A 24,433-nucleotide genomic window follows, 5' to 3' on the forward strand; every position below is an offset into this window, starting at 1 on the left:
AAGAGGCATGAGGCCAGTCCGCTGCCCCCCCAGGTTGGCAGAGGAAGTGTAGTGCCCAGGATTACATTAGATAATTGACACTGGGTGAAAAAAATGGGTTGCAAAATCGTGGGATAAAAATGATAGGGAAAGAAATACAGCAGATAAACCTGGCAGTGTAGTTGGCTAAGCATTAAAATGTAAATCTTGCCTCCCCCTGGCCAGCCGGGGCGCCTGATGGAGGGGAAAGGAACTGGTTGGAATAACGTGTTCCTTCCACGCGCTACGTCAAACCAGGGAAACTCCCCCCCCTGTCAGGTGTAAAGGAGCAACTTGGACACTCAGGCATGAAGGAAGCATGAGTTCAAGTCCGTTGCTCTCCCCTTGTCCCCCCATATATGGGGACTAGGTTGGTGGAGGATGTGTAGAGCCCAGGATCACATTAGATGATTGACACAGGGGTGAAAATGGGTTACAAAATTGTGGGATAAAAAAAAAATATATATATAAAAAAATGTAAATCTGTCTCAGTTACAACGTATTTATGCTGTTAAATCATGTAGACACGAACACCAATGTGTTCATTTGCCTCCTGCAGTCTGCAATCATAAGCACGATCAGAATGTTGTGCGCCGCGCTGAACAATGGCCCAAACAATGTTTCAAATTCTTCCACTCGGTTCTTTACAAAAACAAAAAACTCCTACAGATGAAACTCAGCGAGTCATTTTACCACATATGCCAGTCATAGCTGTTGTACAGCATACAGTGCCCTATATACCGCCGGTTGTCAAAAAGTCCCAGCCGCAACTTGAATCCATCCATACTGCATTCGGTGGCATTTGGGTATAGTATAAGGTTGCAAAGGAACGTGTGTTTTGGTAAACTACAGAGGAGAAGTATAGTATAAAGACATGGGGAATGGGCTCCTGGATTGCGGTGAAATGCAACAAGTGTAAGTAGATATCCAAGCAGAATTAAGGAAAGACAACATTATCCAAGCTTTGTTGTGACTCACTGACTACAGGTTGGAAACCTTACAAGGAACAATAAACAGTGGAAATCAAGACCCACTTACTATACATCATCACAATAACACACAATACAATAACACACCGTTACACATACCGACACTACTGTGTAGTCTACATCCATTCACAGTATTCACTATTCAGCCTAATACTGCACTGCTCACTTCACCATTATTACTGCAACCAACGACTATATAATGGTTTAACATATTATGTTGCACTACCATTGAAAAAAAACCCAGAAGTGCTTGTTTTCTTCGAGTTAACCTCCCGCGATCCCCCGCAAAAGGGCAGGCCCCCCCCCCCCCCCACCCCGTCAAAAAAGAAATGTCGTCTGGGAGGTACCGGTGACGATAATTTACGAGACGATTGAAGTTTGACTTTGCAACGCTTGGGTATGGCCACTCGCTCGGTGATGCCTCTCCATCGGTCAAACCGACCATCTACTGGAGCATTGAATGCTCTGATTAAACGTGATTTTGTCCCTTCCAATGCATTGATGGCATTCGAAAGGGGTGATCCGATTGGTTTTCCCCAATCGTACTGTGACACACAGTTGATTTTGTCGACAAACTCATTTTATGTTGGTGGGCCTTGATACCGTAGCAAATGTGTGATTTTACACTTGTTTGCATGCTGAAAATAACACATTGTGAGCTTGTAGATCTGCTTTTCAAAGCGCAACCTTTTATGCCCATATGTGGAGATTTCTGGACCTGTCTCTCTGTGTCCCTTTGTGTATATGGAGTTCTGTGTCAGGCATGCCCAAATATGGAGTGTTGTGATAACAGGCCAGCTCCATATATGGAGCCTGGGCAGAGGCCTTTAGTGGCGGTTCTGGACAACTGTGGGTCCGACCGACTTGACACTGGGCACTGCACTGTCTCCCTGTGGGGGTGTGGAATGCGTGTCATATTTGAAGTCTGTGGGGCAAACGGTTCTCGCGTTACGTGGATTACAGACATACGTACAGAGAGACATGGCACATTTATACATATTATTTAGTTTAGTCATCATAGCTTGGTTTTTATTTAGTTTTTGTCAGTGAAAAACAGGTAGACGACAAACTTATTTTGTCGTAGATTTAGTCGATAAAGTCAGCGTTAGTCTCCGGATAATCAGTGATACACTGAATATATTACGCTGACACTCTGTAACCTGCAGGCTACATGTTAATTGTGCTGAGTGATACTTTCAAACTAAAAAAAAGCGACACCCTCGGCTCTGTGTAGCCTGCATTTGATTGTTACAGTATGTCAAAGAGGGTTATTTACACAAGCCCATATGCGTCTGCAAGTTTTTGTCTTCTCATGGTAAATAAGTGTGGTTTTTAACCACTGGAATGTGAGCCCAGCGTGAAGCAACGGGACAGCTATGCTATGCGAGACCGACGAGACCGTTTAATCAGCAACAACGAGTCCAATGACACATGCAGACACGAAGAAACATAAGCAGTATGGCACTAGCACCCTCAACTAGTTTGAAAGGTGGCTGCAACCGCCATCAACTGCTGCGCAACCGTCGTTCAGAGGAAAAAAAACACCTACGTAGGAGTTCATTCCTCCGAGGTGCACAGTCTTAATTCAACTCCAGAAAGGTGTTGACTGAGTTAACACAATGCAGCTGAGTCAATGTGAAACAGGGCAGTGATGAAAACAAGCTCACATACTGTATGTATACTATAGTAAGCCACGCAAAATGTTAATTAGGTTTAAAAGAAACCAGCTGGGGTGCTGCTTGCTTGGTGGCGCGGGCAGTTGGCACACAGGCAAAAATACTGAGCGTTAAATTAACTCTGAGTGTAAAAATGGACTTTAGAGGTAACTAGAAACAGAGTCTATTAACCCGGCATTGGTTTCCTTAGCTGTGCAAAAATGCGGGCTTGCAGGCAGTTGGTTAAATTAATTAGAAGTTATCTGGCAAACTAGAAATCCCACTACATGTAAGTAGTGGGATTTCTAAAAATGTCAATTAAAAACTATTATTCAGTCTTACTGCAGTGGTAGAATTGTTTTCCTTTTTACATTGGGCTACAGTGATATGGCATAGGCCTATATCTTGAACAATGTAACATTAATTTCACTTTTAAATACAGGTTGGTGCACCTGCCATACCAGGCACATGTGCAGCAGCCAGTCTGTGCTCCTCTGTAGAATGCTTTTAAAGACTTTAGGGACCCAGCTCTCTTGAGCTTACTCCAAAAATAGATTGCGCTGTTTTGTGCTTTCTTCACCACCTGCACTGTCTGCACTGCCCAGGTGAGATCCTCCGTGATGGACGGCTCAATCCATCTTTGTGACGTTCGGCATGGCAACTTGCTCACTTTAGCTCGCTCGGTGGTGCCTCACGTTTGCTCAAGTTCAGACCGCCCCTCAACAATTGCTGTTCTAACTAGATAAAGTTCCCCCTCGGGGGACACAGGTCTCCACCAGAGGCAGGTCAGGTTGTGGTCTCCTGGTGGCGCTATAATAGGCTAATGTGAAAAGGGTGCCATTTCTTCATGATTTAAAGCATTTTGTTCCAAAATTGTGTTTTGCAAAAATCTACCTGTTGGTGGCGTTGATACCAGGCCAATGTGAAAAGGGTGGGATATATTCCTCAGCACATTAGGAACGTCTGTGAAAGATTTCACTTAAATTGCACGCTGCGTTCAGAATCTGGAGGAGTAATATCCAAAAAAATGTTTTTCAAAAGTTGGCCTCCTGGTGGCGCTATAACAGGCCGTTCTGGAAGGTTTAGGGTAGAGGTTCATCGTTGGCATCCAGGGAGTGTGTGCGTGCAAAATTTGGCGTCGACCGGGTTAACGGTGCCGGAGATTAGCTGTACACAGACGGACGGACACAAGGACGGACGGACGCACGCACGCACACGGACGGAGTGCCAAACATACTCTCTCCTCATGCCTTCGGCCTGGTGGAGACAATAATGTAAGGGGGGGTGGGTTTGGAAAAGTGTAAGCACGTGTGCTCCATGCATGGGCAGACCCCCCCCCCCAAACACACACACACACTCTAAAGTAGTCTCTAAACATCACCCAGCCTAATACTGATTGAAGTGGATAAGCACATGCTGCTTCAAACAGAGGATCAGGCACCTTCAGCGGAACTATAATCCACTCTCTCTCTCTCTCTGTGTCTCTCTCTCGCGCGCGCCTTGTTTCCCTCCTTCTCGCCTCTCCCCCCCCCCCCCTCCCCCTCCCTGACTGTGCTCTAATCGCCCTGTTGTGGCGTTAGCCTTGGCGTGGTGGCGGTTCCTCCTCCCTCGCAGGAAACACACACACACACACACACACACACACTCTCTCTCTCTCTCTCTCTCTCTCTCACTTGGCTGTATATATAAGTGGTGGATGGCTGGGCTTGCGTTTCAGTCAGAGAGGAGAGGAGGGAATGCTGCTAGTAGTGTGCGGGACATATCATGGTGAGGAGGGGGCATGCCCCCCACCACGACCTCTCTGTGGCCCCTTCCCCACTTAGGACTGCCTGCTGCGTCGGACAATGTGTGTGGCGTCTACTATACAGGTGAGTGTCTTTCTTCAGTTATTGCTTCAATTCCAACATACAGTAGTAGTATATAAAAGTTAAGTGGTTGTCAAGGTGGTCCCGCAGAGGGGAGTCGAAAGCAAATAAAAGGTTTTAGAACAGGGGTGCCCGAAAGGTAGATCGCGATCTACCAGTAGATCACAAAGGCTGTGCAGGTACAGTAGATCACTTTTTGCCATCTGCCACTTGAATGAAGGTGTCTTGATTGATTGACATTTAGAAGGAGCCCGTCAGCTCAAACCCACAATTTATGACTTTGTTTTCAAGCTTGTTGAGCACAAACGTCAAAAAAAAAACCCTACCAATTCCATTTTCCCCAGTATTTCCCATTCCAAGTGTGTTTGTCTTATGTCTTACTGTAACGCCAGCGCTGCTATTAAAAAAAAACCCTCAGGTACATCCCAAATTTCAGCAAATTGTTGCGCTGGTCATTTTGAAAGTGGCTCTCAAGTCAAAAAAGTGTGGGCATGCGCCCCTGTTTTAGAACCACTGCAGTTAGATGTTGCAGTGACAACTTTTGGAAGAAGTGAATTAATGCCATTGCCAACATTTTTCAGTATAAACAACAACAGGAAAATTATGTTTTTTTTTCCTAGCTTGTCATTCCAGGACATCATCCTGGCATGGCTGACTATACTAGAGTCTAGGAAGTCACAGAGTTTGTAGATAACATGTATTTTTAAACCCTCGAGGCCCGACAGTGGGAGGAGGTGGTTGGTTGTAGCACCAAACCTTCTCCTTAGGGCGCAGCGGCACGCAGCGAGAGAGGAGGGGGGCGTGTCGCGCATGGAATGCACACACACACACACACACACACACACACTGTAATTCAAGACCCGAAACAATGCCCTGTGCAAGCTCTCAAACGTTTTGCTCATTGACAAAAACAAAAAGTATAGCACTGAAAAGCTTAAATGTTTCTTTTGCATACTGTGTATATATATATATATATATATATATATATCTGCAATCGCTACATGTTTATTTTTTTTTCCCTCAACATTTTTGAGTGGTGCAACCACTCCTATAGACAGCTATGCGTGTCCCTTGGTCTGTCTGTCCAAGCACGAAAATAGTGTTATAGCGTCTGTTCACCACCAAGTGTCACTGTTGCACAGCCTAACACACAGACATGCACAGGCCAAGGAGGAGGGCTTGTACAGTACAGTACAGTACAGTACAGTACAGTACAGTACAGTACAGCACAGCACAGCACAGCACAGCACAGCACAGCACAGCACAGCACCACTCACTTCAGACTGGTCTGATTTCTGTTCTTGTTGTACTTAACAGTAAAATATTCTACTGTATAGTGTCTATATATACAGTATCTGTTGCGCAGATGTTCAGAACATCTTATTTTGAGTCCTTTAAGTCCTTTTCAAAGGGCCCCGAGAACATGCAAGGTTGGGCTGGGACTGGAAGCACATAATGCAGTGCTGGTGGTGAGACGAGTATGTTTAATAGCATGAATTAACTTGCATTACAACCTCCAATAAAATGCTCATTTCTGTTTATTGGTGCACTTTTGCTTACATCTCCCCCACACTGCACAGAGAGAGTGATATATAACACACTAGCATGGTTTGACATGCCCTCCTCAGTCCTCACACAGAGAGTCATAGCACAGTTTAGCAGAACACAAGAGTGCTCTTACCCCAGGTTAGATCCAGTGACCTCGCAATACAAGGTATTCCAAAACATAACCTCAGAAAACTATGCCTAAACGTAACCTCAGTTAAACTATGCCTAAAACTAACCTTCATTCCTAAACGTAACCTATAAGTAAAACTATTCCCTAAAACTAACCCCCTTTTGGACCCCCTCTAAAATGCATCTCAAGGGGCTATATCCGTTCAATAAAATTCGGAGCAAATTCTGAACCCTATTCTTAAAACGTAACCTCAGTAAAAAAAAATGCCTAAACCTAACCTCGTAAAAAAAACAAATGCAAGAGTACAAGAACAGGAGGGGGCAAGCGGTACAGTAGCGTGGTATGACAAGACCTCCACACGGATTCAACATGTTTGTTTTAGAAAGATCTAGGTCTGTAAACAAGTGGGGGCGGAAGTATTCCACAATGTAAGAAGAAATACTCTGTCGCAAGTATAGGGCGTATTAGGGCGGCCTGCATAGTCAAAGTTGAACTCGAGTAAAAGTCCAAAACGTATTGCCATCAAAATATGCATAGCCTACTGTACTTCATTTCTTTCAAATTGTGTTTTATTTCCCTGCTCATTTATTTGTGTCTTCACTTCCAATTTCACTTGTTTCACTTGTATCCTGTCTGAGTTCTTCTATCCTGATTGGATAAAATTGGTATCCTAATGAACACTCTAGCAATGATTACTATCACAATATTAGACCCATTTTCTGTAACACTTATTTCAACCAAAGAAAATCACATACCCTATCTGTCTATAAATTAATGCACCATGTCTCTGTAAGTCTGTCTGTATGTATGTACGTACATACATACGTACGTACGTACGTACGTACGTACGTACGTACGTACGTACGTACGTACGTACGTGTGTACGGCTGTAATACACGTAACTCGAGAACTGTTTGCCCCACCGACTTCAAATTCGACACACGCGTTCCACACCCCCACAGGGAGTGCAGTGCCCGGTGTCGAGTCGGTCGGACCCACGGTTGTCCAGAACCACCACAAAAGGCCTCTGCCCGGCCTCTGGACAGGGCTCCTGCCCATGCTCCATATATGGAGCTGGCCTGTTCTGACATCACAACACTCCATATTTGGGCATGCCTGACACAGAACTCCATAAAGGGACACAAAGAGACAGATACATAAATCTCCATATATGGGCATAAAAGGGACACAGACATGATGGGTGGAACGGCTACTCTGACACAGGTATTGCATAGCCGGGTGGGGCATGGATCTTCAACTTCCATCGTTAACGACTCTGTGCTCTACAGCCGGGCACCGGTCTAGTAAATTTAATTGGTTAATGCATTTTATTTAACCTAAATCTAGAAAGTAACTAATAACTAAATAATAATACAAAAGTGGAGTAAAAAGTACAATATTTGCCTCCGAGATGAAGAGAAGTATAAAGTTGGTAAATGGACCTACTCAAGTGAAGTGAAAATTTGCTCAAAATTGCACTCAAGTAGCCTACAGCATTCGAGTAAATGTACCTATAGTTACTTCCAACCACAGGTTGTAAGTGTAAGTACAGTATGTGACAGGAGGATTCCAGGTCAGGATTGCAGTGAGATCAGAGGATAGGAGAGGATGAGGCCAGACCAAACACACTGTGGGCCAGAGTGACAGATTGTGTTTACAATGTTGGAGGCGCTCCCAGTGTTGCCAGAGTTTGCGAGGGAAATAAGCCAACTGGGTTTATGAAAGCAACTGTGACTATAGGTCACATCAACATTTGAAACCTACAACCTACCTATGCATTGGATATTTGTAAATAGCCGATCTACAAGCGTAGAAGCGGTGCAACTATACTTTTGTTGTTAACTTGTTATATAGTGTGTGTGTGAGTGTGTGTGTGTGTGTGTGTGTGTGTGTGTGTGTGTAGCTCACTGCTCAGTGTGAATAGGTCATACTTAAACAGCAGGGTCAATAGGTCGTACTCTAAACGGACATTGGGACACATAGCTGTTTAAAGGAGCGGTGTGCACCACTCAGAAACAAAATATTGGGGGGAAAAAAGGGAAAAACACAAATATGGTACGGTGTCCCTGGGGGCGCAATATATTTTGATTGGGGGATACATATTAATTTGGGGGGTTTCCCCGACATGAAAATGTTTGAGAACCACTGGTTTAAACATCAGGAAGCAAGCCCAAATGAGCACTAACTACACTTTTGAAACAAGAAAGAAATTACCTCAAACCCTAACCTAACCATAACCACAAGCACGGGACTCGGGAGCAGCGCATGTCCGACATGCGGGACGCATGTCGGAATTATGTGCAGTCCCCGCAACGACCAATATTTTACATGCAACTTTACAGAAAAAAACAAGCCCAAAGTCACTTAGAATAAGCAGACATGGCAACACTGGTTGCTTCCCGAGAGGGAAGCCAGTTCACCGGAGGGTAAAGGTGTTGGCACGGCGCCAAGACGCTACTGTAATAATCATTGTCCTCCTCCCTGTGTCTGTGTTTTGTTTACTAACATATTCAACATACATTCCTATTATAATCCTGTATATAACTCAGCAGAATAGAAAAACATTAATAACAATAAACGTCATTTACACAACACTTTTCGAAGCAAGGTTACAAAGTGCTTTACAAAAACAACTGGGCATGACAAAGAAATCTGAAGATAAAATAAACAAATGGAAGTCATAAAAAAAGCTATAAAAGATAGATGAGCAGCATGGATAAATGAGAGGCAATAAAATGAACAGTACACTGTTTCCAGAAGTGATTTGAGAGACACACTGACTTTGCTATAGCCTCAGAGGCCCTTGGTATAGAATCTGCACTCAGCTCGCTGATAAACTTATCTTTACACTTGGTAAAAACTGAATCCATTCTATTTGGATCAAATAGTAATCTCAGCAAGGCAGACGGATTCTTGGTTAGAGTGGGTGACAATATTACCACACGAAAAGATGAAATTGCCTATACCTAGGTTCCATCCTGGAGGCAAATCTTTCCGGTGATAAAAATGACCACCAACGTAATAAAAAAAAAGTCAACCAAAGAACAATATTCAATTCCTAAATGGAGCTCATACAAGGTTTATTTGACTATGCATGCACCTCTTAGTACCACAGCACCTCAAAGGCCCTTAAAACAAGGCTCCAGACCTCCCAAAACAAACTGGTAAGGCTCCTACTTGGCCTCACCCCCCCCCGAACTCACCTCACCCCTGACCATTTTGTCAGGCTGGAATGATGTAGGGTTGACGACAAAGTACAGCATCTTGCAATGGGTCTGGTCCACAAGATTCGCTACACCACCAAGATACCCATGTATACCCGTCTAAAATACTTTCTTAATGTCAATAAAGTCCACACCCACAACACCAGAGGTAGTTCAACAAACCATGTGCAACCCAGATTCGGCACAAACAAGAGACAAATTTAATTTCGCTTCATATGCCACCAAAATGTGGAACGCCCTACCGACAGCCATTAAGACATGTGAATCCCTGCACTGCTTCAAAACCCACTATGAATAATTACCTATTAAAAGTCCCATTGAACTCTCGTTTCGAGTATGGGAAAGTTATCAGTTTTAATTTGTTTAATTTAGCGTGTACTGCAATCCGACACCCTTTTCTTCCATCTTAGTATTTCGTTTTCTCTGTCTCTGGAAAGAAAAAAAAAAAATGGATGTGGCAAAAACCAGGGCAACAAATCCCCAAAAGTATGGTCTTCCTCATCATTCATGTGAGGTCATCCAGCTGGTTTAACCATCCAGCGGGGGAACAATCCAACACAAACCAACTCTGGCTCACTATTTATCTTCCACATTGTGCCCTTGTGTCTGGGTGGCAAACCAACTTAGTTTGGAGCCAATCATATCCTGGCAAAAGAAGAGTTATGACGTTTTGACCCCACAGTTTGTGGAGTTGTGTAGACTTTAATATCATGGTTCTTTCCCCCCTGAGTTGTTTTTCAAAACTCATGTGAGGCCATGAATCATGCAATGTCTATTTTTGACCGCATTCTGTGACTGTTGTTTGTAGCAGTTGAGTTTGATTAACATCTGCGTAATCCATTCTTTAATAAATATTGCCCCCATGCTTCAACTGTGGAAAACACATGAAGGCCCAATCTTGTCGGTTTGTTTGAAAGGTTAATATAAAGGTTAACCCCCTTCTAAGCTGGTACTTCACTTCTAAACAAAATTAATGCTCAAGAAAGAAAATAAGCTCATGCTTTGTGAGTTTGTAGACCGGCTATTTTAGTTACAAAGTATATCGTCTCTGCCAAAACTGATACTTTTCATGATTCAAATGAAAGAAATAGCAGATCTACAAGCTCAAAATATGTCGCTTCACGACACGTTTAGATCTTATATCTGCTACTTTTTCTACTTTTGTGCAACACTGTAGTATGATCAAGTAGGGCATTATTCTATGAAGAACAAAACAAACAAAAAACACAGTTTAGATAACGGAGACACGAGGTTTCTGCCTGACAGTAACAATATAAAGGTTAAGTGTATATAAGCTGGTATCACCAGCAACAATGACTTACTGTATACAAATAGATGTCGCTTTAGTTAGGCCTAGATCCCATTGGTACATACAGTCAGGATGTCTCCCCCAGTTCTTGGCATTCCAACGTCTGCTTGGCAGCCCGTTCCCAGATCATATTTATCCCTTTAGCTCAGCCACAATTGTCCCTTTCCAAGCTGTATAACTTAATGTGCTGAACATGGCACTGACTGACACCATGGCCTGGGTTACGACTTCTATTCCCTGTTGAAAACATAAATGGGAAGAACATGGCAACAAACATGGCCGACAGATTGAACTGTCATTCTCTGTGTCCATGCGTTGGATTGGAGCCCGTCTCCAATCCTGCCAGAGTTATAGAGCGTTTCATGACGACGCCAGGGCCCAGGAAATAGTTCCCAATGCATTTTCCCCCCATAGACATTATTCAAAAAGTATTTATTTAAAGACCTTTCAAGCGTCGTACGAAGCCAACGCGAGTCGTGACAAATCATGACAACACACACACAATATTTTGGACCAAACAAATAATTACAAAGAAGAAAAAGAAAAAAAAAAAGTGTTGTAACCTGCCATTTCTTTCTTCTTTCTAATAATTTGTTCGGCCCAAAACATTGTGTTTATTGTCATAATTTGTCACGACAAGAGTTGGCTTTGTCCGTGGCGTAAACGTCTTTAAATAAATACTTTTCGAAACGGACTGCGACGCTTTATAGGAATCAGCATGCCATGGAAAGCTCAATGTAGAACATGGCATTAATACTGCCACAAACTTTTAGCAATAATGATGGCATTTGATTGGTCCAGGCAGAGCAATCAATTAGGAGGATCAATAAGTAAGGAGAGGGGTATAAACGTGGTCCTTGGTGGGAAATTGCATAATGCATGCATATCATTGCTGCCAGGCAGAGACATCTTAGGTCCATATGTTAACTTTTTGTTACTTGATCGTACTACAGCGTCACATCAGGTAGCAGAGCTCTAACGTGTTTTGAGCCTGTAGATCTGCTATAGGCCTATTTGCATTTGAATCAATATTTGTATGTACAGTATGATGTTTTCCACACGACAGGATTGGACGCATGTTGCATCACATGTCATGGGCAGACATTTTCAAAAAAGGGGCTGTTAATGTTAAAATGTTAAAGTGGTTAATGGAAAGATCTATTCGGGTAGAATTTCCACTGGAAATGTTTACACTCATCATTGCTACTAAAAGGCACTTTAGCAACCAAATCAAATGAAATAGGATACATTTAACACAATGTCCAGGAAGTCTTGATTGATCCATAATTCCCCCGGTGGTGCAAAGCAGACACATTTCAAACCCACGTCCGAGCAGCGAACCCTCTCCATCCTGACCCCAATTTAAACCACAGCAATTGATTGGTCGCGACTCCCTGCAACCAATTTTGGCAGAAGCTCTTAGTAATCCTTAATTGCTTGAAAGTACGAGAGTAGCATGAACTACAATCAACAGACGACAGGCTAAATGGTCAGATAACTAGAGTGTAAAGAAAACAAATAAGTTCCTCAGAGCATGTAGGATGCCAGGAAACCATCGAACCTTGCATCTGTCTAAAAAAGATGCTATCTAAACGACATTCCTAAGCAAACAGCATAGTTGTCCATCTAAATGACATACAAGTAAGCAAGTAACCAAAACACTGCAAAGTATATCTAGCATCTATTCACCTTATTCCTATAGGCCACGAAAGTGCTATAAAAGTGATCTTTTTTGGTTAAATTTAAAGGAACTTGTTAAAAGGATGAAGCTCCATTATTTTGATAATACTTGCTATCAGAATATTTTTCTCGATAACAGGAGTATCCCTGTCTCTCCGGCTCTTTATTAAATAAACTGATTTTTTTTCAGGTGGGTTGCCAATTTCAGCCAATCGGGAGAGAGTAGGCCTAGCCATTTATCAGCTTAAAATGATATAGTGTTCCAGTTCCAATGTTATCTGCTCAATTCTTTGTGTCATTACTTCCAATGTCACTTGTATATCCTGACCTATAGATCCTGTATGAGTTATGTCTCCTGATTGGATTAAATTGGTATCCTGGTCTGAAAATTGAATTTTCTGTTTACCAAAGAGCTGGAGAGAAAGGGAGACCACGGTTACTGAAAAAAGAGGTGATGACTAGAGCAATTTAACACTTTGTTTAACAAAAAAACAACTTACTACACATTACCTAAATTGGTACTGGTGTAATCCCAATACTGGCAAAAATAAAGCTATTAAATAAACCAATTGAAAGTAAGCACTGACAATGACACCATACGTCATATCTTCATTCTAGTTTACAACAGAAGTTATCATGCAGTGACTGTGGTCCAGCCAGTGCTGTGTATACAGTCATACAGTACATGTTTTTGACTGTACTGTACACAGTGGTTCTCAGGGGTACTTGAGGGGGTTTCAGGGCAAAATTAGCTAATTTAAAGCATCAAAATCAAGTCAACTACTTTGACCCACGTAGGCTATATATGAATTGAAATCAGCAGATTTCGTGACACATTGCAAGCTTGTAGAGCTTTACACCCTGCTTGATCATACTACAACTACAGCGTCACATAAAAAGCATCAAAAGTATTCAATGCACAACACGACACGTCTCGAGTTTGAATCCTGATAGGTAACAGTTTTGGACGTCCGAGTTCTCCATCGTATCGAGACTATCGCTCCACCCGACATATTTCATGTGTGTGGGGAATGACCCCAGACACATGAAATGGTGTGGAGATAGCCTCTTCATTCAAGAGAACAACGGCCCACCTTTATCCACCCGACAGAGAGGACATTCAGCCGAACATAACAGCAGTATCAGTCATCATGTCAGTTGAATGAGACTGTATAGTCCAGTCCGGTATACAGTTAACAGAGCCATGCATGCATGTCTTTGATTGTTACAGGATGTGGCTTCAACATTCCCCCTTCTTGGCTCTCTATGGATCATGATGCCAGAAAAACCTCAAAAATACTGGAAAAGAAAAGAGACTTTCAGATCGCAGCAGAGGCCCGTTTTCCACCCAATCACACACACACACAGCTATCGAGGGATGCCTTTGTAACAGATTCATTTGATTTCTTTCGGCAACTCTTTTTTCGACCGTTTGCCGTCTTTACAAGACGTCAAATATAGGAACACATACAATCTCTCAACCTCATAATTAAGGGGCTAATAAAGTGCACATGTACTGTTATTATCACCATGGTTACTGGTGATTAGTTCCATGAGTGCGGTGTTCCCTCAAGAGCCGGTCGGTCTAATGCCATGCTATGCGTCCCCCTCCCCTCCAACACACACACACACACACACACACACACACACACACGCACGCATACACGCGCACACACACCTATAACCCCCCCCATCTCTCCCCAAAGGAAAGAGACTGTACGGACTCATTCTGCCAAGGTTTCAGGACTCAGGAGTGGTTTTCCCTCATCAGTTGAAAAGGGAAATCCATTAAAATGCAAACATTTACAGCATGCACGCAGTTACAGCAGTGGTTAAGACTTTGGAAAACTGATACCGTCAGTTAAACACTGGAGAAAAGGTTTTTTGATCCATACCACATCACATGCATCTAATGTGGAGAGAAAATGATGGCTTTGAAACAAACTAGAATAATGAATCAAAGCTAGAATACTGGTGATTTATGGTGAATAATGTACTATTCATTGAAGACCAGTGGTGGAAAAAGTACTCATATTTTATACTAGTAAAAATATCAATACTGCAATGTAGAAATACCCCATTACAAGTAGAAGTCCGGAATTAAAAATGTACTTGAGTAAAAGTACAAAAGTATTGGCATGGAAATGTACTTGAAGTAGCAAAAGTATACTCAATATGCACAATATCCCATTTCACAAGTTTTCAAATGTATAAATGTATAAATCTCAATGCGCCTAAATACGTTTTCAAATACTCGTAGTGGAGTAAAAGTACAATATTTGCGTTCAAGACCGATATATGGTCTCTGACGGGTGGAAAACTGTTACTTTCCAGGATTCAAATAAAAATATATATAGCAAAATTAGTTCGCTATATTTCTGTCCGACAGTAACAATATGGAACATGAAGTACCAGACACAGAGGGCAATTAGCGCCAAGGTCCAGCTAATTTGCAGCTCGGATTTAAACTACTTACAAAGAATATTACAATTAAAAAATCATCCAAAAGCAGAATTTGGGTTAGTTATAGAGTGGCATTTTGTAGACAGAAAATATGAAGCCTGCAGTCCACAGACACTGTACAGACGTCCATCGCTGGTATTTCGTGCAGAGACGTTTTGGCATAAGAGGCTGTGATTATGGGCGTGTGGTGGCAAACGTGTTGGTCACGGTGTGGCTAGTTGTGAAGCAGGGACTGACATGGCCAGCTTCCCATGTATACCAGCTGTCCAGAGGACAGCTTCCTGGTCCCATGGGTGTCAACTGTCACTCTGTGTCTGTGACCCTTTGACCCAAGTGTACTGTGGGAAGAGGGCCAAGTCCTCGGACCTATTTATATATATCTGAGCCCTGTCCTTAGAGTTTGTTGCACGAGCATTGTGCAAAAATAGCCTATCTATTTAGAAGCTCACAATGCATCACATTTTTGAAAATCTTTGTCCAAAATAAGGATGCTGTTGCTCTGTTGCATTATTGATGGAGTTTTTCTTTCCCATTGTAAAACATCTGCAAATATCATCTTGGGAATGACCGAGTAACAGTCTGTAGCAGAAGATATGTTTTTTTAAGGATGGAATCAGGTAAATTGGGACACAATAATGGTAGAATTAATAGGAGCAAGCAGGCAGGCTACAATTGAGCTAATAGAGTCTATTAGCTCTATTAGCATTTCAGCACTTAGAGGAAACTGGGTCTAAATATGGGATAGAAGGAGAGCTGCATCAAGACCTGAGGTTAATTCTACAAGTGTCTCCTAAATATGTTTTTTTGATCATACTACAGTGTCAAACAAAAGTATCAACAAAAGAATAAAAAATAACAGATGTGCAAGCTGGAAACACAGCACGAAGCCGATGCATTCCCGGTTTTAACGGGCAAAGTGTGAACGATGTTCTCCTTTAACGATTCCTTTCATTCATCCCCGTCTTTCCGTCCAGGATGACGACTGACAGAAGAACCTCTCCCTGACCCAGATCCCCCCCCGAGTGCCCCTCCCCCCCCCCCAGAATGCCCACAGTGCCAGTGGGCAGTGCCTCCCCCCACCATGCGGTGCCAGTGGCCTGCGCCCTCACCTGCTCCTGGCTCCTGCTCCTCGTCCACGCCGCCTTCGGACAGAAGCCCGCCAAGCTGCCCCTGGTGGGCCGCCGGCCCTTCGTGGCCGCCTGGAACGCCCCGCTGGACATGTGCACGCTCAAGTACAACGTCACGGCCAACCTGGACCACCTGTTCCACATCCACGGCAGCCCGCGGGCCGTCCGCACGGGGCAGAACGTCACCATCTTCTACGCCAACCGACTGGGGTACTATACTTAACATAATCACCCGATATAATGTATTTTGACATAACAAATAAATGTATCAGTTGACAAATTGCAGATCTATCTAGTCGACGCTCACCAGTGAAGCTTGTAGATCAACTCATTTTCACTCTCAAGACGGCAAACAGCAGACGGATTTAACCAAACGTCAAACGTTTGACTCGAAGCGGGTACCTGCGACGGCACATGATTGATATGAGTTACAATTCTGTCCCTATTACATTGGGACATAACTCAAACAACGCTGAGTCGGCTCAAGTCCGATTTAGACAGCGTGCCTATACGTAATTTTAACTGTTTTATTGGAGTGCGAAAGTGGTCCCGGAACAGCATCACACGTTTGGTCATATTTGTCCCAAGAACTCACGATGGGCCGTTGGAGTGTGGAGTGAGAGTGTGTTGGGGAAAACTTTTTTCAAATTATCAATTTGTTTTGATTATCGTTACCGGTCACTGTCAGCCATTATTTGTACAGTACAAGTTATTTTGCACAGATCTACCGTGTGAAATTGTTGTTTACAAAGTCTTAAGGGCAATACTTTGACAGTTAACATGTTGTGATGGTCCAACTCTCTAGGTACTACCCCTACTACACAGAGCAAGGTGAGCCTGTGCACGGAGGCCTGCCCCAGAACTGCAGCCTGGACTTCCACCTGTTCAAGGCCTACCAGGCAAGGTTATTATACTGCACTAAAACTAACAACACAATAAAACTAGAATTTAAGTTAAAAAGAAAAATATAGGCTAATACTAAAACAAACTGTTATAAAACTAACTGAAATCATAGAGAACATTTCCTTAGTTTTAGCCTTTATTTATTCCATGAAGAAAGGTATAAGTATTGTTGGTAATTTGTGAATATAGTCTATGTTTTCCTTTTTTTTTTACTTCACAATACGTTTTCTGACGTTTTGGAATCTCGCCTCTGCCAAATATCCCATAATGTGATAAAAAATAAACTACCACTAAACAAAAAAAACTAACCTAAAACTAAGCATTTTCTATACTAAGGGTGTGGTCACAACAAACGTTAATTTGCCTATATGGGCGGATTCTGCGAAAGTGAGAAAAGAGCTTTTTTTGGCAACAATCCGTTCCATTTGTAAAGCATTTGCAGAATCCACTGCATATGGCAAAAGTTTGGCGTGACCGTACCGTAATCTAGCAAAGCTTAAAAAACAAAAAAAACTAATGAAATTGTATAAACACTACAGGACATCACACATTTCATCCCCTCGGAGGACTTCCGGGGCCTGGCCGTCATCGACTGGGAGTACTGGCGCCCCCAGTGGAGCCGCAACTGGCACAAGAAGGACATATACCGCCGCAAGTCCCGCGAGTTGATCGCCAAGGCCTACATCAACGTGACTGCGCCGCAGGTCAGTGTTGCCATGGTCGCTTAATTGCGAACACCAATGAGCCATTTACTATGTAACCCTGCAGCAGAACATGTCTGTGTCACGCTGTGACACCACCCGCCCGCCACCAGAGGGCGCAGCTGTAACACACACACACACACACACACACACACACACACTATGTAATTTATTCTAATTGTTGTTAATGCAATTTACGAGCTGCGTTCGCTTCCCGCGTCCGCGCGTCTTACTTGTTGTTATAAGCCAGGGGTTCTCAACGTTTTTGGCTGGGGACCCCCAGAAATGCGGGTTGCAATTTACTTTATGTTTTGTTGTTGTGTGTGTTGTGAGCTTGTAGATGTGCATGTAAAGTGCCTCATGTGGCCTATATATAGTCACTTATTTTGGGCTTGTTTTCATAGACCTCGCTTGCCTCTATACATAACGGCCGACGCTGTTCCACTGCAGGTGGAGGAGCTGGCTCGGCGGCGCTTCGAGAAGAGCGCGCGGCTGTTCATGCAGAGGACCGTTCAGCTGGGCGCGCGCCTCCGCCCCAACGGCCTCTGGGGCTACTACCTCTACCCCGACTGCCACAACTACAACCTGCACGACGGCAACTACACGGGCTTCTGCCCCCTGCTGGAGAGCCTGCGGAACGACGACCTGCTGTGGCTGTGGAACAGCAGCACGGCGCTCTTCCCCTCGGTGGCCATCCGGAAGAGCCACTCCAACAGCGCCAGCAACCGCCACTTCTCCCAGCACCGGATCCGCGAGTCGCTGAGGACGGCCTCGCTCACCTCCCGGGAGTACGACCTGCCCACCTACGTGTACCTGAGGCTGGGCTACAGGGACGAGGCCATGGCCTTCCTCACACAGGTGAGGGAGCGAAACGTTGAGTCAACACGGTTTGGCATTGTTTTTTTATGCCAATGCACACCTCAAAAGATTGGTTTCAGGCGCGTATAGGACTCCTGACGGAGGTCCAGTGGTGGAAAAAGTACTCAATTGTTTTACTTAAGTTAAAGTACCAATACTGCAATTTAGAACTACTTCGTTACAAGTAAAAGTATCGGCATCAAAATGTACTTAAAGTACTGAAAGTTAAAGTATTCATATTGCAGAATGTCCCATCCCAAGTTCAAAATGAGTAGAAAAGCTATTGAAAATAGCCGATCGCAACACATTGTGAGCTTGTAGTATATCTGACTCTGAAGACCCCCCCCATCCTAAAACCCCTGATTTAGACATTTCCTTTCCATATAGTACAGTAAACTATAGAAGAAGTGCCCCTCGGGGCACAGGTCTACACCAGGATAATAGTGTTTGTGATGTTTGGATAAAATGGTGTGAATGTTTTGAGGCATTTTGTTGAAAATCCTGCAAAGTTTGGAAGGCAGTCTTAGCCAATCGGGATGGAATATGGGAAAGCGGACAGATGCGTGTTGATCTCACGACTATGGAGATAGTGTATAACGATCTGCGTGATGTGTGGATAAAATATGTACGAGAAATGTACAGAAATGTGTTTTACCAAAACCGGCCTCGTGGTGGCGCTATAACCGGCCAACCGGCATCGACCGGGTCAACGGTGCCGGATATTAGCTGTACACAGACGGACGGACGGACAGACGCACACACACACACACACACGCACGGACGGAGTGCAATTCTCTCCCCATGCCTTCGGCCTGGTGGAGACAATTAACTTCCACTGTCAGACTGAGAATGACAGCAGTGTGGAGACTGAAACAGACAGCAATTGGTCAGTGGCACTATATGCTATAGTAGTATCTACTCTTTAGCACCATCGTGTGGAGATGGAAAGTAAGTACATTGTGTGTGTGCATCCAATGGAACTGATATCAGGTGCTGGTCAGGATGAAATAACAAAAAGGAGAAACATCCACACAGTACTGAAAAATTGTCACAATTACAAAATTAACTTCTCTTCTTCTGCCATATACTTTCCAAAAATCCATCTCTCAATCCAGCATGTTATCAACGACGGTAGCAAATCGCCATGACTTATTTGTGTAAAAAAAGATATGTTATATTCATGACATATTTTACAGAGAGACTTGATCCACACCATTGGTGAGAGTGCTGCTTTGGGGGCTGCTGGCTTTGTGATCTGGGGAGACCTCAACCTCACCTCGTCCAGGGTAAGTCGGACTCAACCACTGTAATAATAAAACATCTTAAGGCTCATACATAGTCTGGATTTTCGGTGGTTAGGTGACCACCGAACTACAACATGACGTCACGAGCCGCGGTGAAGAGCAAACCACCGCCACCGCTCCAGCCCTTCTCTCTGTTTTTACTCAACACCGCTCAACGTTATTTCAGCTCCGGTGGTCAGCTCACCACTGGAGCGGTGGTCACCTCACCACTGAAAATCCAGACTATGAATAGGCCTTTACAATTTAGTCCCAGAGTGAACTATTTCTATTTCCTTTCGACGTCGAAATGTAAAAAAATGCCTTCTAAATCCTGACAGTTTTCTGAAATACCTATGTTTTTATATCAGTGGTGCTCAATATTTCATGTCAAGGACCCCCAAAAATGATATGTATTTGGCCGCCGACCCCCGTCTGAAAATATGTTGTTCCAGGGACCCCCCCAGAAGCAAAGATTTGAGTTAAAAACGTTCTCTCTGAAAGAATATATATTCAGAGATGTGCGCCACATTTTCAAGATAAAAAAAGCAGATCTAAAAGCTCGTAGCGCGGCACTCTGTGCTGCTCTACGAGCTTGTAGATCTGCTATTTTTCTATATCTGAAGTATAACACAATGCTTAAAACACCAAAAGGGGTTCCCAGCCCGAATGGGTTAAGTTCAACCGGAACTATACCCGATATCTTCACCTAAAATAGCCCTAATAGGACTAAGGGGACAGAATCAGAACACAAGAGATATCCGATTATATTTTCTCTGCTCTTGGACCCAGTGATGATCTGCCCTTCACTAGTGTTTTGACATGACTGTAGTGTTGACAGAACGGCTGCCATTCACAACAGAGAGACAGTAAGAGAGAGACAGTGTGCATGGCTGCCAACTGTTCAAGTGTTCTTCTTGTGTACGTTCACAGACACAATGTTTTGTTTCTGGAACGGCTCGATACAAGCCAACACTGTAAATATAGAGAAGCGAGACAATAGGTGGTTTAGAGCAGGGCCACTGACTGACATCCTGCGGTACCAATCGTGTGTGATATATTGCCATTTTCACCCTGACATTTGGAAATGTACAGTGCATACTGCATGGAATTTGTCTGTAGGCAATCATGTGGTCTACTAAAGTATGTGAATACCATTCATAAAAAAAAGGATCTTTCTAAATGCTATTCTTTACTCTTTAGTTCTCAATTGTCAAAAACTGCCTAGGGCAGCGACAGCAATTATCGATTATTTCACCATCAATTATGTTTTCAATGAATCAAAATATATCAAACTAATGAAAAAAAATCACCACTTAAGCCATATTTTATACACCACAAATGCAGTTTGTAGATCTGCTATCTGTGCTATTTTTAAATGTTTTGAAATGCCCAACAGAGATGAGATATAATATCTACCATCATTACAGGCACTTGCAGACTGACACGTTTGTTTTTGTTGTTCTTTTGGTCTGTATTTTCACATTCCTAAGCCAATAATTTAATGACCAGGCGGACTCAAAGAGTCTCCTTCTGAGTCTCTTATTGACCCGTGACCCGGTCAATTACATCATTGGCTTCATGGTCTAATCTAATTGACAGAAAAGTAGCCATTACATCGAATATAGTTAAAACTTTCGATTAGCTGTCGCACCTCTAAAAACTGTGCTCTGTCCACACACACACACTATACAGTTCAACTGCACCAAGGTGAAGTCCTTCCTCAACCTGCGGCTGGGCCAGTACATCACCAACGTGACGCGCGCCGCCGAGGTGTGCAGCGACGCCCTGTGCCAGAGCAACGGGCGCTGCGTGCGCCGCAACCCGCGGGCGCCGCACTACCTCCACCTGAGCGCCGACAGCTACCGCATCCAGCCCTCCGGCGACGGCGCGTTCTCCGTGGCGGGGTGGCACTCGCAGCACGAGCTGACGCTGCTGACGCAGCGGTTCCGCTGCCACTGCTACGAGGGCCACGCCGGGGACAAGTGCGACAGCCTGAACGAGGTGGTGGAGGTGGTGGAGGAGGAGGTGGAGAAGGAGAAGGACAAGTGGAGCCCGCCCGACCAATGGGACGACGAGCAGCAGCTGGAGGACGGCGAGCAATGGAACAACGACGAAGGGAAGGGAGCGGCGGCGCCGGCCGTCGGCAGCCCGCCGCGCGCAACGTCGCTGTTGCTGCTGCTCGTGCTGAACTTGTCGTTCGTCAGGATAGTGGTTTGATGCAGGCCTACGGCACTTTATACACGACGACAATCATGGACTTTTCATGGTTGTCACTTTTTTTGGGGGTAAAACAAAAACCGCACAAGGTTGTAAGTTGGTGGTTCGTCCACAGGGTTGGGGAGTGTATACTGTGTATGTGTCCAAATCTATGACTCTTTTTTTTATATCCACCCCTCTCTCTAAGTCTCTATAGTCCTTTTTTGTGTTGTATGCCTGCTTTCCGGTCGGACTGAATTAAATACATCCATTTCCTTTTCGGTATGGTACGACTGTCTAGACTACGTTTGATACGTTGGGATGGGATCACAATATAACAATTCTATTAAACATTTACGTTAACCACATTAACCCTGGCATCCCTATAAGTTGGGAACATTATGACAAACTATATAGGGCTTAAGTGTTTAAGAAAATTACCCCTCCCTTTTTGTCTCGTAAACAAATTGAACCCTGATTATCCACATCCCTATATTAAAAAAAAAACATGTACTGTATAAATGTACTGCTGCACGTAATATAAAATGTAATTGGTTCATGTTCCACATCAAAAGGATCTAAGTTAGCCTATTGGCAGGCCGGTTTAGTGCAGGTTATAACAACAAGAAGAAAGAATGACAAAGATATCTTTGTTAGTATTCAGGATTATCCCTGAAGGCAAATCCTCCCTAAAAAACAAGTAAGAACTAGAATCTGACAGTACCTCCCAAAGACACAAATTGATCATATCGTTAAAATGTATCATGAAATCTTCATCTACCCTCCTAATGTGCTTTATTTATAGTAACCAGACAGACAATGACACATTCAGTAAACATAGAGACTGTAGATCTTAACTATGAAATATGACTACGGTAGCACAGTGTCTGTTCGAGCCCGATAAAGCCTCGTTATTCTGATAAAACACAACAAAAACAACAACCCTTTCGGGTTATATTTTCCATACAGTCACATACTGTACAATTGCAATGATGTATTAATTCTTCTTAACAATAAGCCTCGGTTTTATATGGCATTTTACATGAAGTTCATAGGCTATCGTTTGTACAGGTTGGTACGTACACTAACATGGATTGACTAATTAGAATCAGCATAGCATAATACTATTACATGTCACGTTCTAACTTCTAATACTACAGCATGCAGGGCATGTACATTGTAGTGTAGTAAACATTTGCCTTCTACAACAGACAAGCCTGTCTTTATCGTGACTGTAGGCTACTCATGTCACATTGTTCAATACACCTAAAATAATTAATACCCAACTTGGGCTACGGCGTCGGCGTCACACAAACGCATCAAAGGTAGCAGATAAGCGACACGTTTGAGACATGATGAGGTTTCCGCCCCAACAGAGATGAGATAATATCTACCATCTAGTACTGTATATCCGATGTACTGTATCTAGAACGGTGTATTATATAATATATACAGCAGTAGATATAGTAGATGATCATTATAGATCATCATCTACCATATCTCGTACTGTATATTGTAATTATACTCTATTCAGTACTATAATTATATTATTTCTATTTCTCTCTGCATAGAGACACAGAATACAGAATCGGAGACCATGTAAATATGGCACTTCGACAATACTACCTATGAACTTAAATCTTTTGTAAGGCCAAAGTATGTATCAGCCAAAGAGCAAATTATGCAACTGTAAAATGTTTTTTTTTGTTTTCCTTTTCTGCTGCAAGTAACTGTCTAAAGAATGATGTTGGCTCATGCTGTGGAATCTCATGGTTTGTCTGGGAACTGCACCTATAGCCCGCTGTGTTGCTGTCATTGGACAGGAGAAAACTACCGTGACAACTTGAGCTATAACCATCAAATTCAAAAAGGTACATTACCAGATATCGCGATTCGTAATTAGCAACATACTTGGTCATACGGCGTCACATAAAAGCATCAAAAGCAGCACATCCGGCATACAGATCTGCTACATTTGTGGTTTAATTTGAATCCTGAAAAGTAACAGTTTTTAAGAGGTTTTCCACCCGACACAGACAATGACGTGCTCCACGGAGAGCATTTAAGTTTGGATCCAGCTGGGTCATGTATCACAATTGTTTAAAACTTTTGCCTAGATTACGATGAATGAAAAGACAATAGTGAAAATAGAAGATGTAATTGTAGATCAGCTATTTTTGCATGCTATTTCGTGTACGACACCATTGTGCAACAGAGTATAATACAGACTAAAAAACCTATTAGAATGCGATCAGAAACCTATCAATTGTTTGGTGACGATTCATTGATATACAGTACATGTAAGGCAGTGGTTCTCAAATGTTTTCATGTCAAGAACCCCCAGAATGATATGCAGGCTACAGTATTTGGCTGCGGACCCCACCTGAAAAGGTTTTGTGCCAGGGACCACAGAAGCAAAGATTTTAGTTTTTTTTTTTAAACATTCAAAGACGTGCAAACATTTTCACGATTTTCCAAAAACAG

General features: G+C 43.2%; 1 protein-coding gene across 1 annotated transcript; it reads left to right on the plus strand.

The window, feature by feature from the left end:
• Positions 1-4,360: 4,360 nt before the first annotated feature.
• hyal4 (hyaluronidase 4) lies at positions 4,361-24,378 on the plus strand. Its single transcript, XM_080762538.1, has 7 exons — positions 4,361-4,530; positions 15,856-16,218; positions 16,814-16,907; positions 17,451-17,615; positions 18,063-18,470; positions 19,667-19,756; positions 21,446-24,378. The coding sequence occupies exons 2-7, from the start codon at positions 15,926-15,928 to the stop codon at positions 21,968-21,970; spliced, it is 1,575 nt and encodes a 524-aa protein (XP_080618664.1). The 5' UTR covers positions 4,361-4,530; positions 15,856-15,925; the 3' UTR covers positions 21,971-24,378.
• The last annotated feature ends 55 nt before the right edge of the window (positions 24,379-24,433 follow it).

This window comes from Protomyctophum bolini (genome assembly GCF_963924005.1).
Source record: "Protomyctophum bolini genome assembly, chromosome: 4".
In the NCBI taxonomy this organism is placed as follows: domain Eukaryota; kingdom Metazoa; phylum Chordata; class Actinopteri; order Myctophiformes; family Myctophidae; genus Protomyctophum; species Protomyctophum bolini.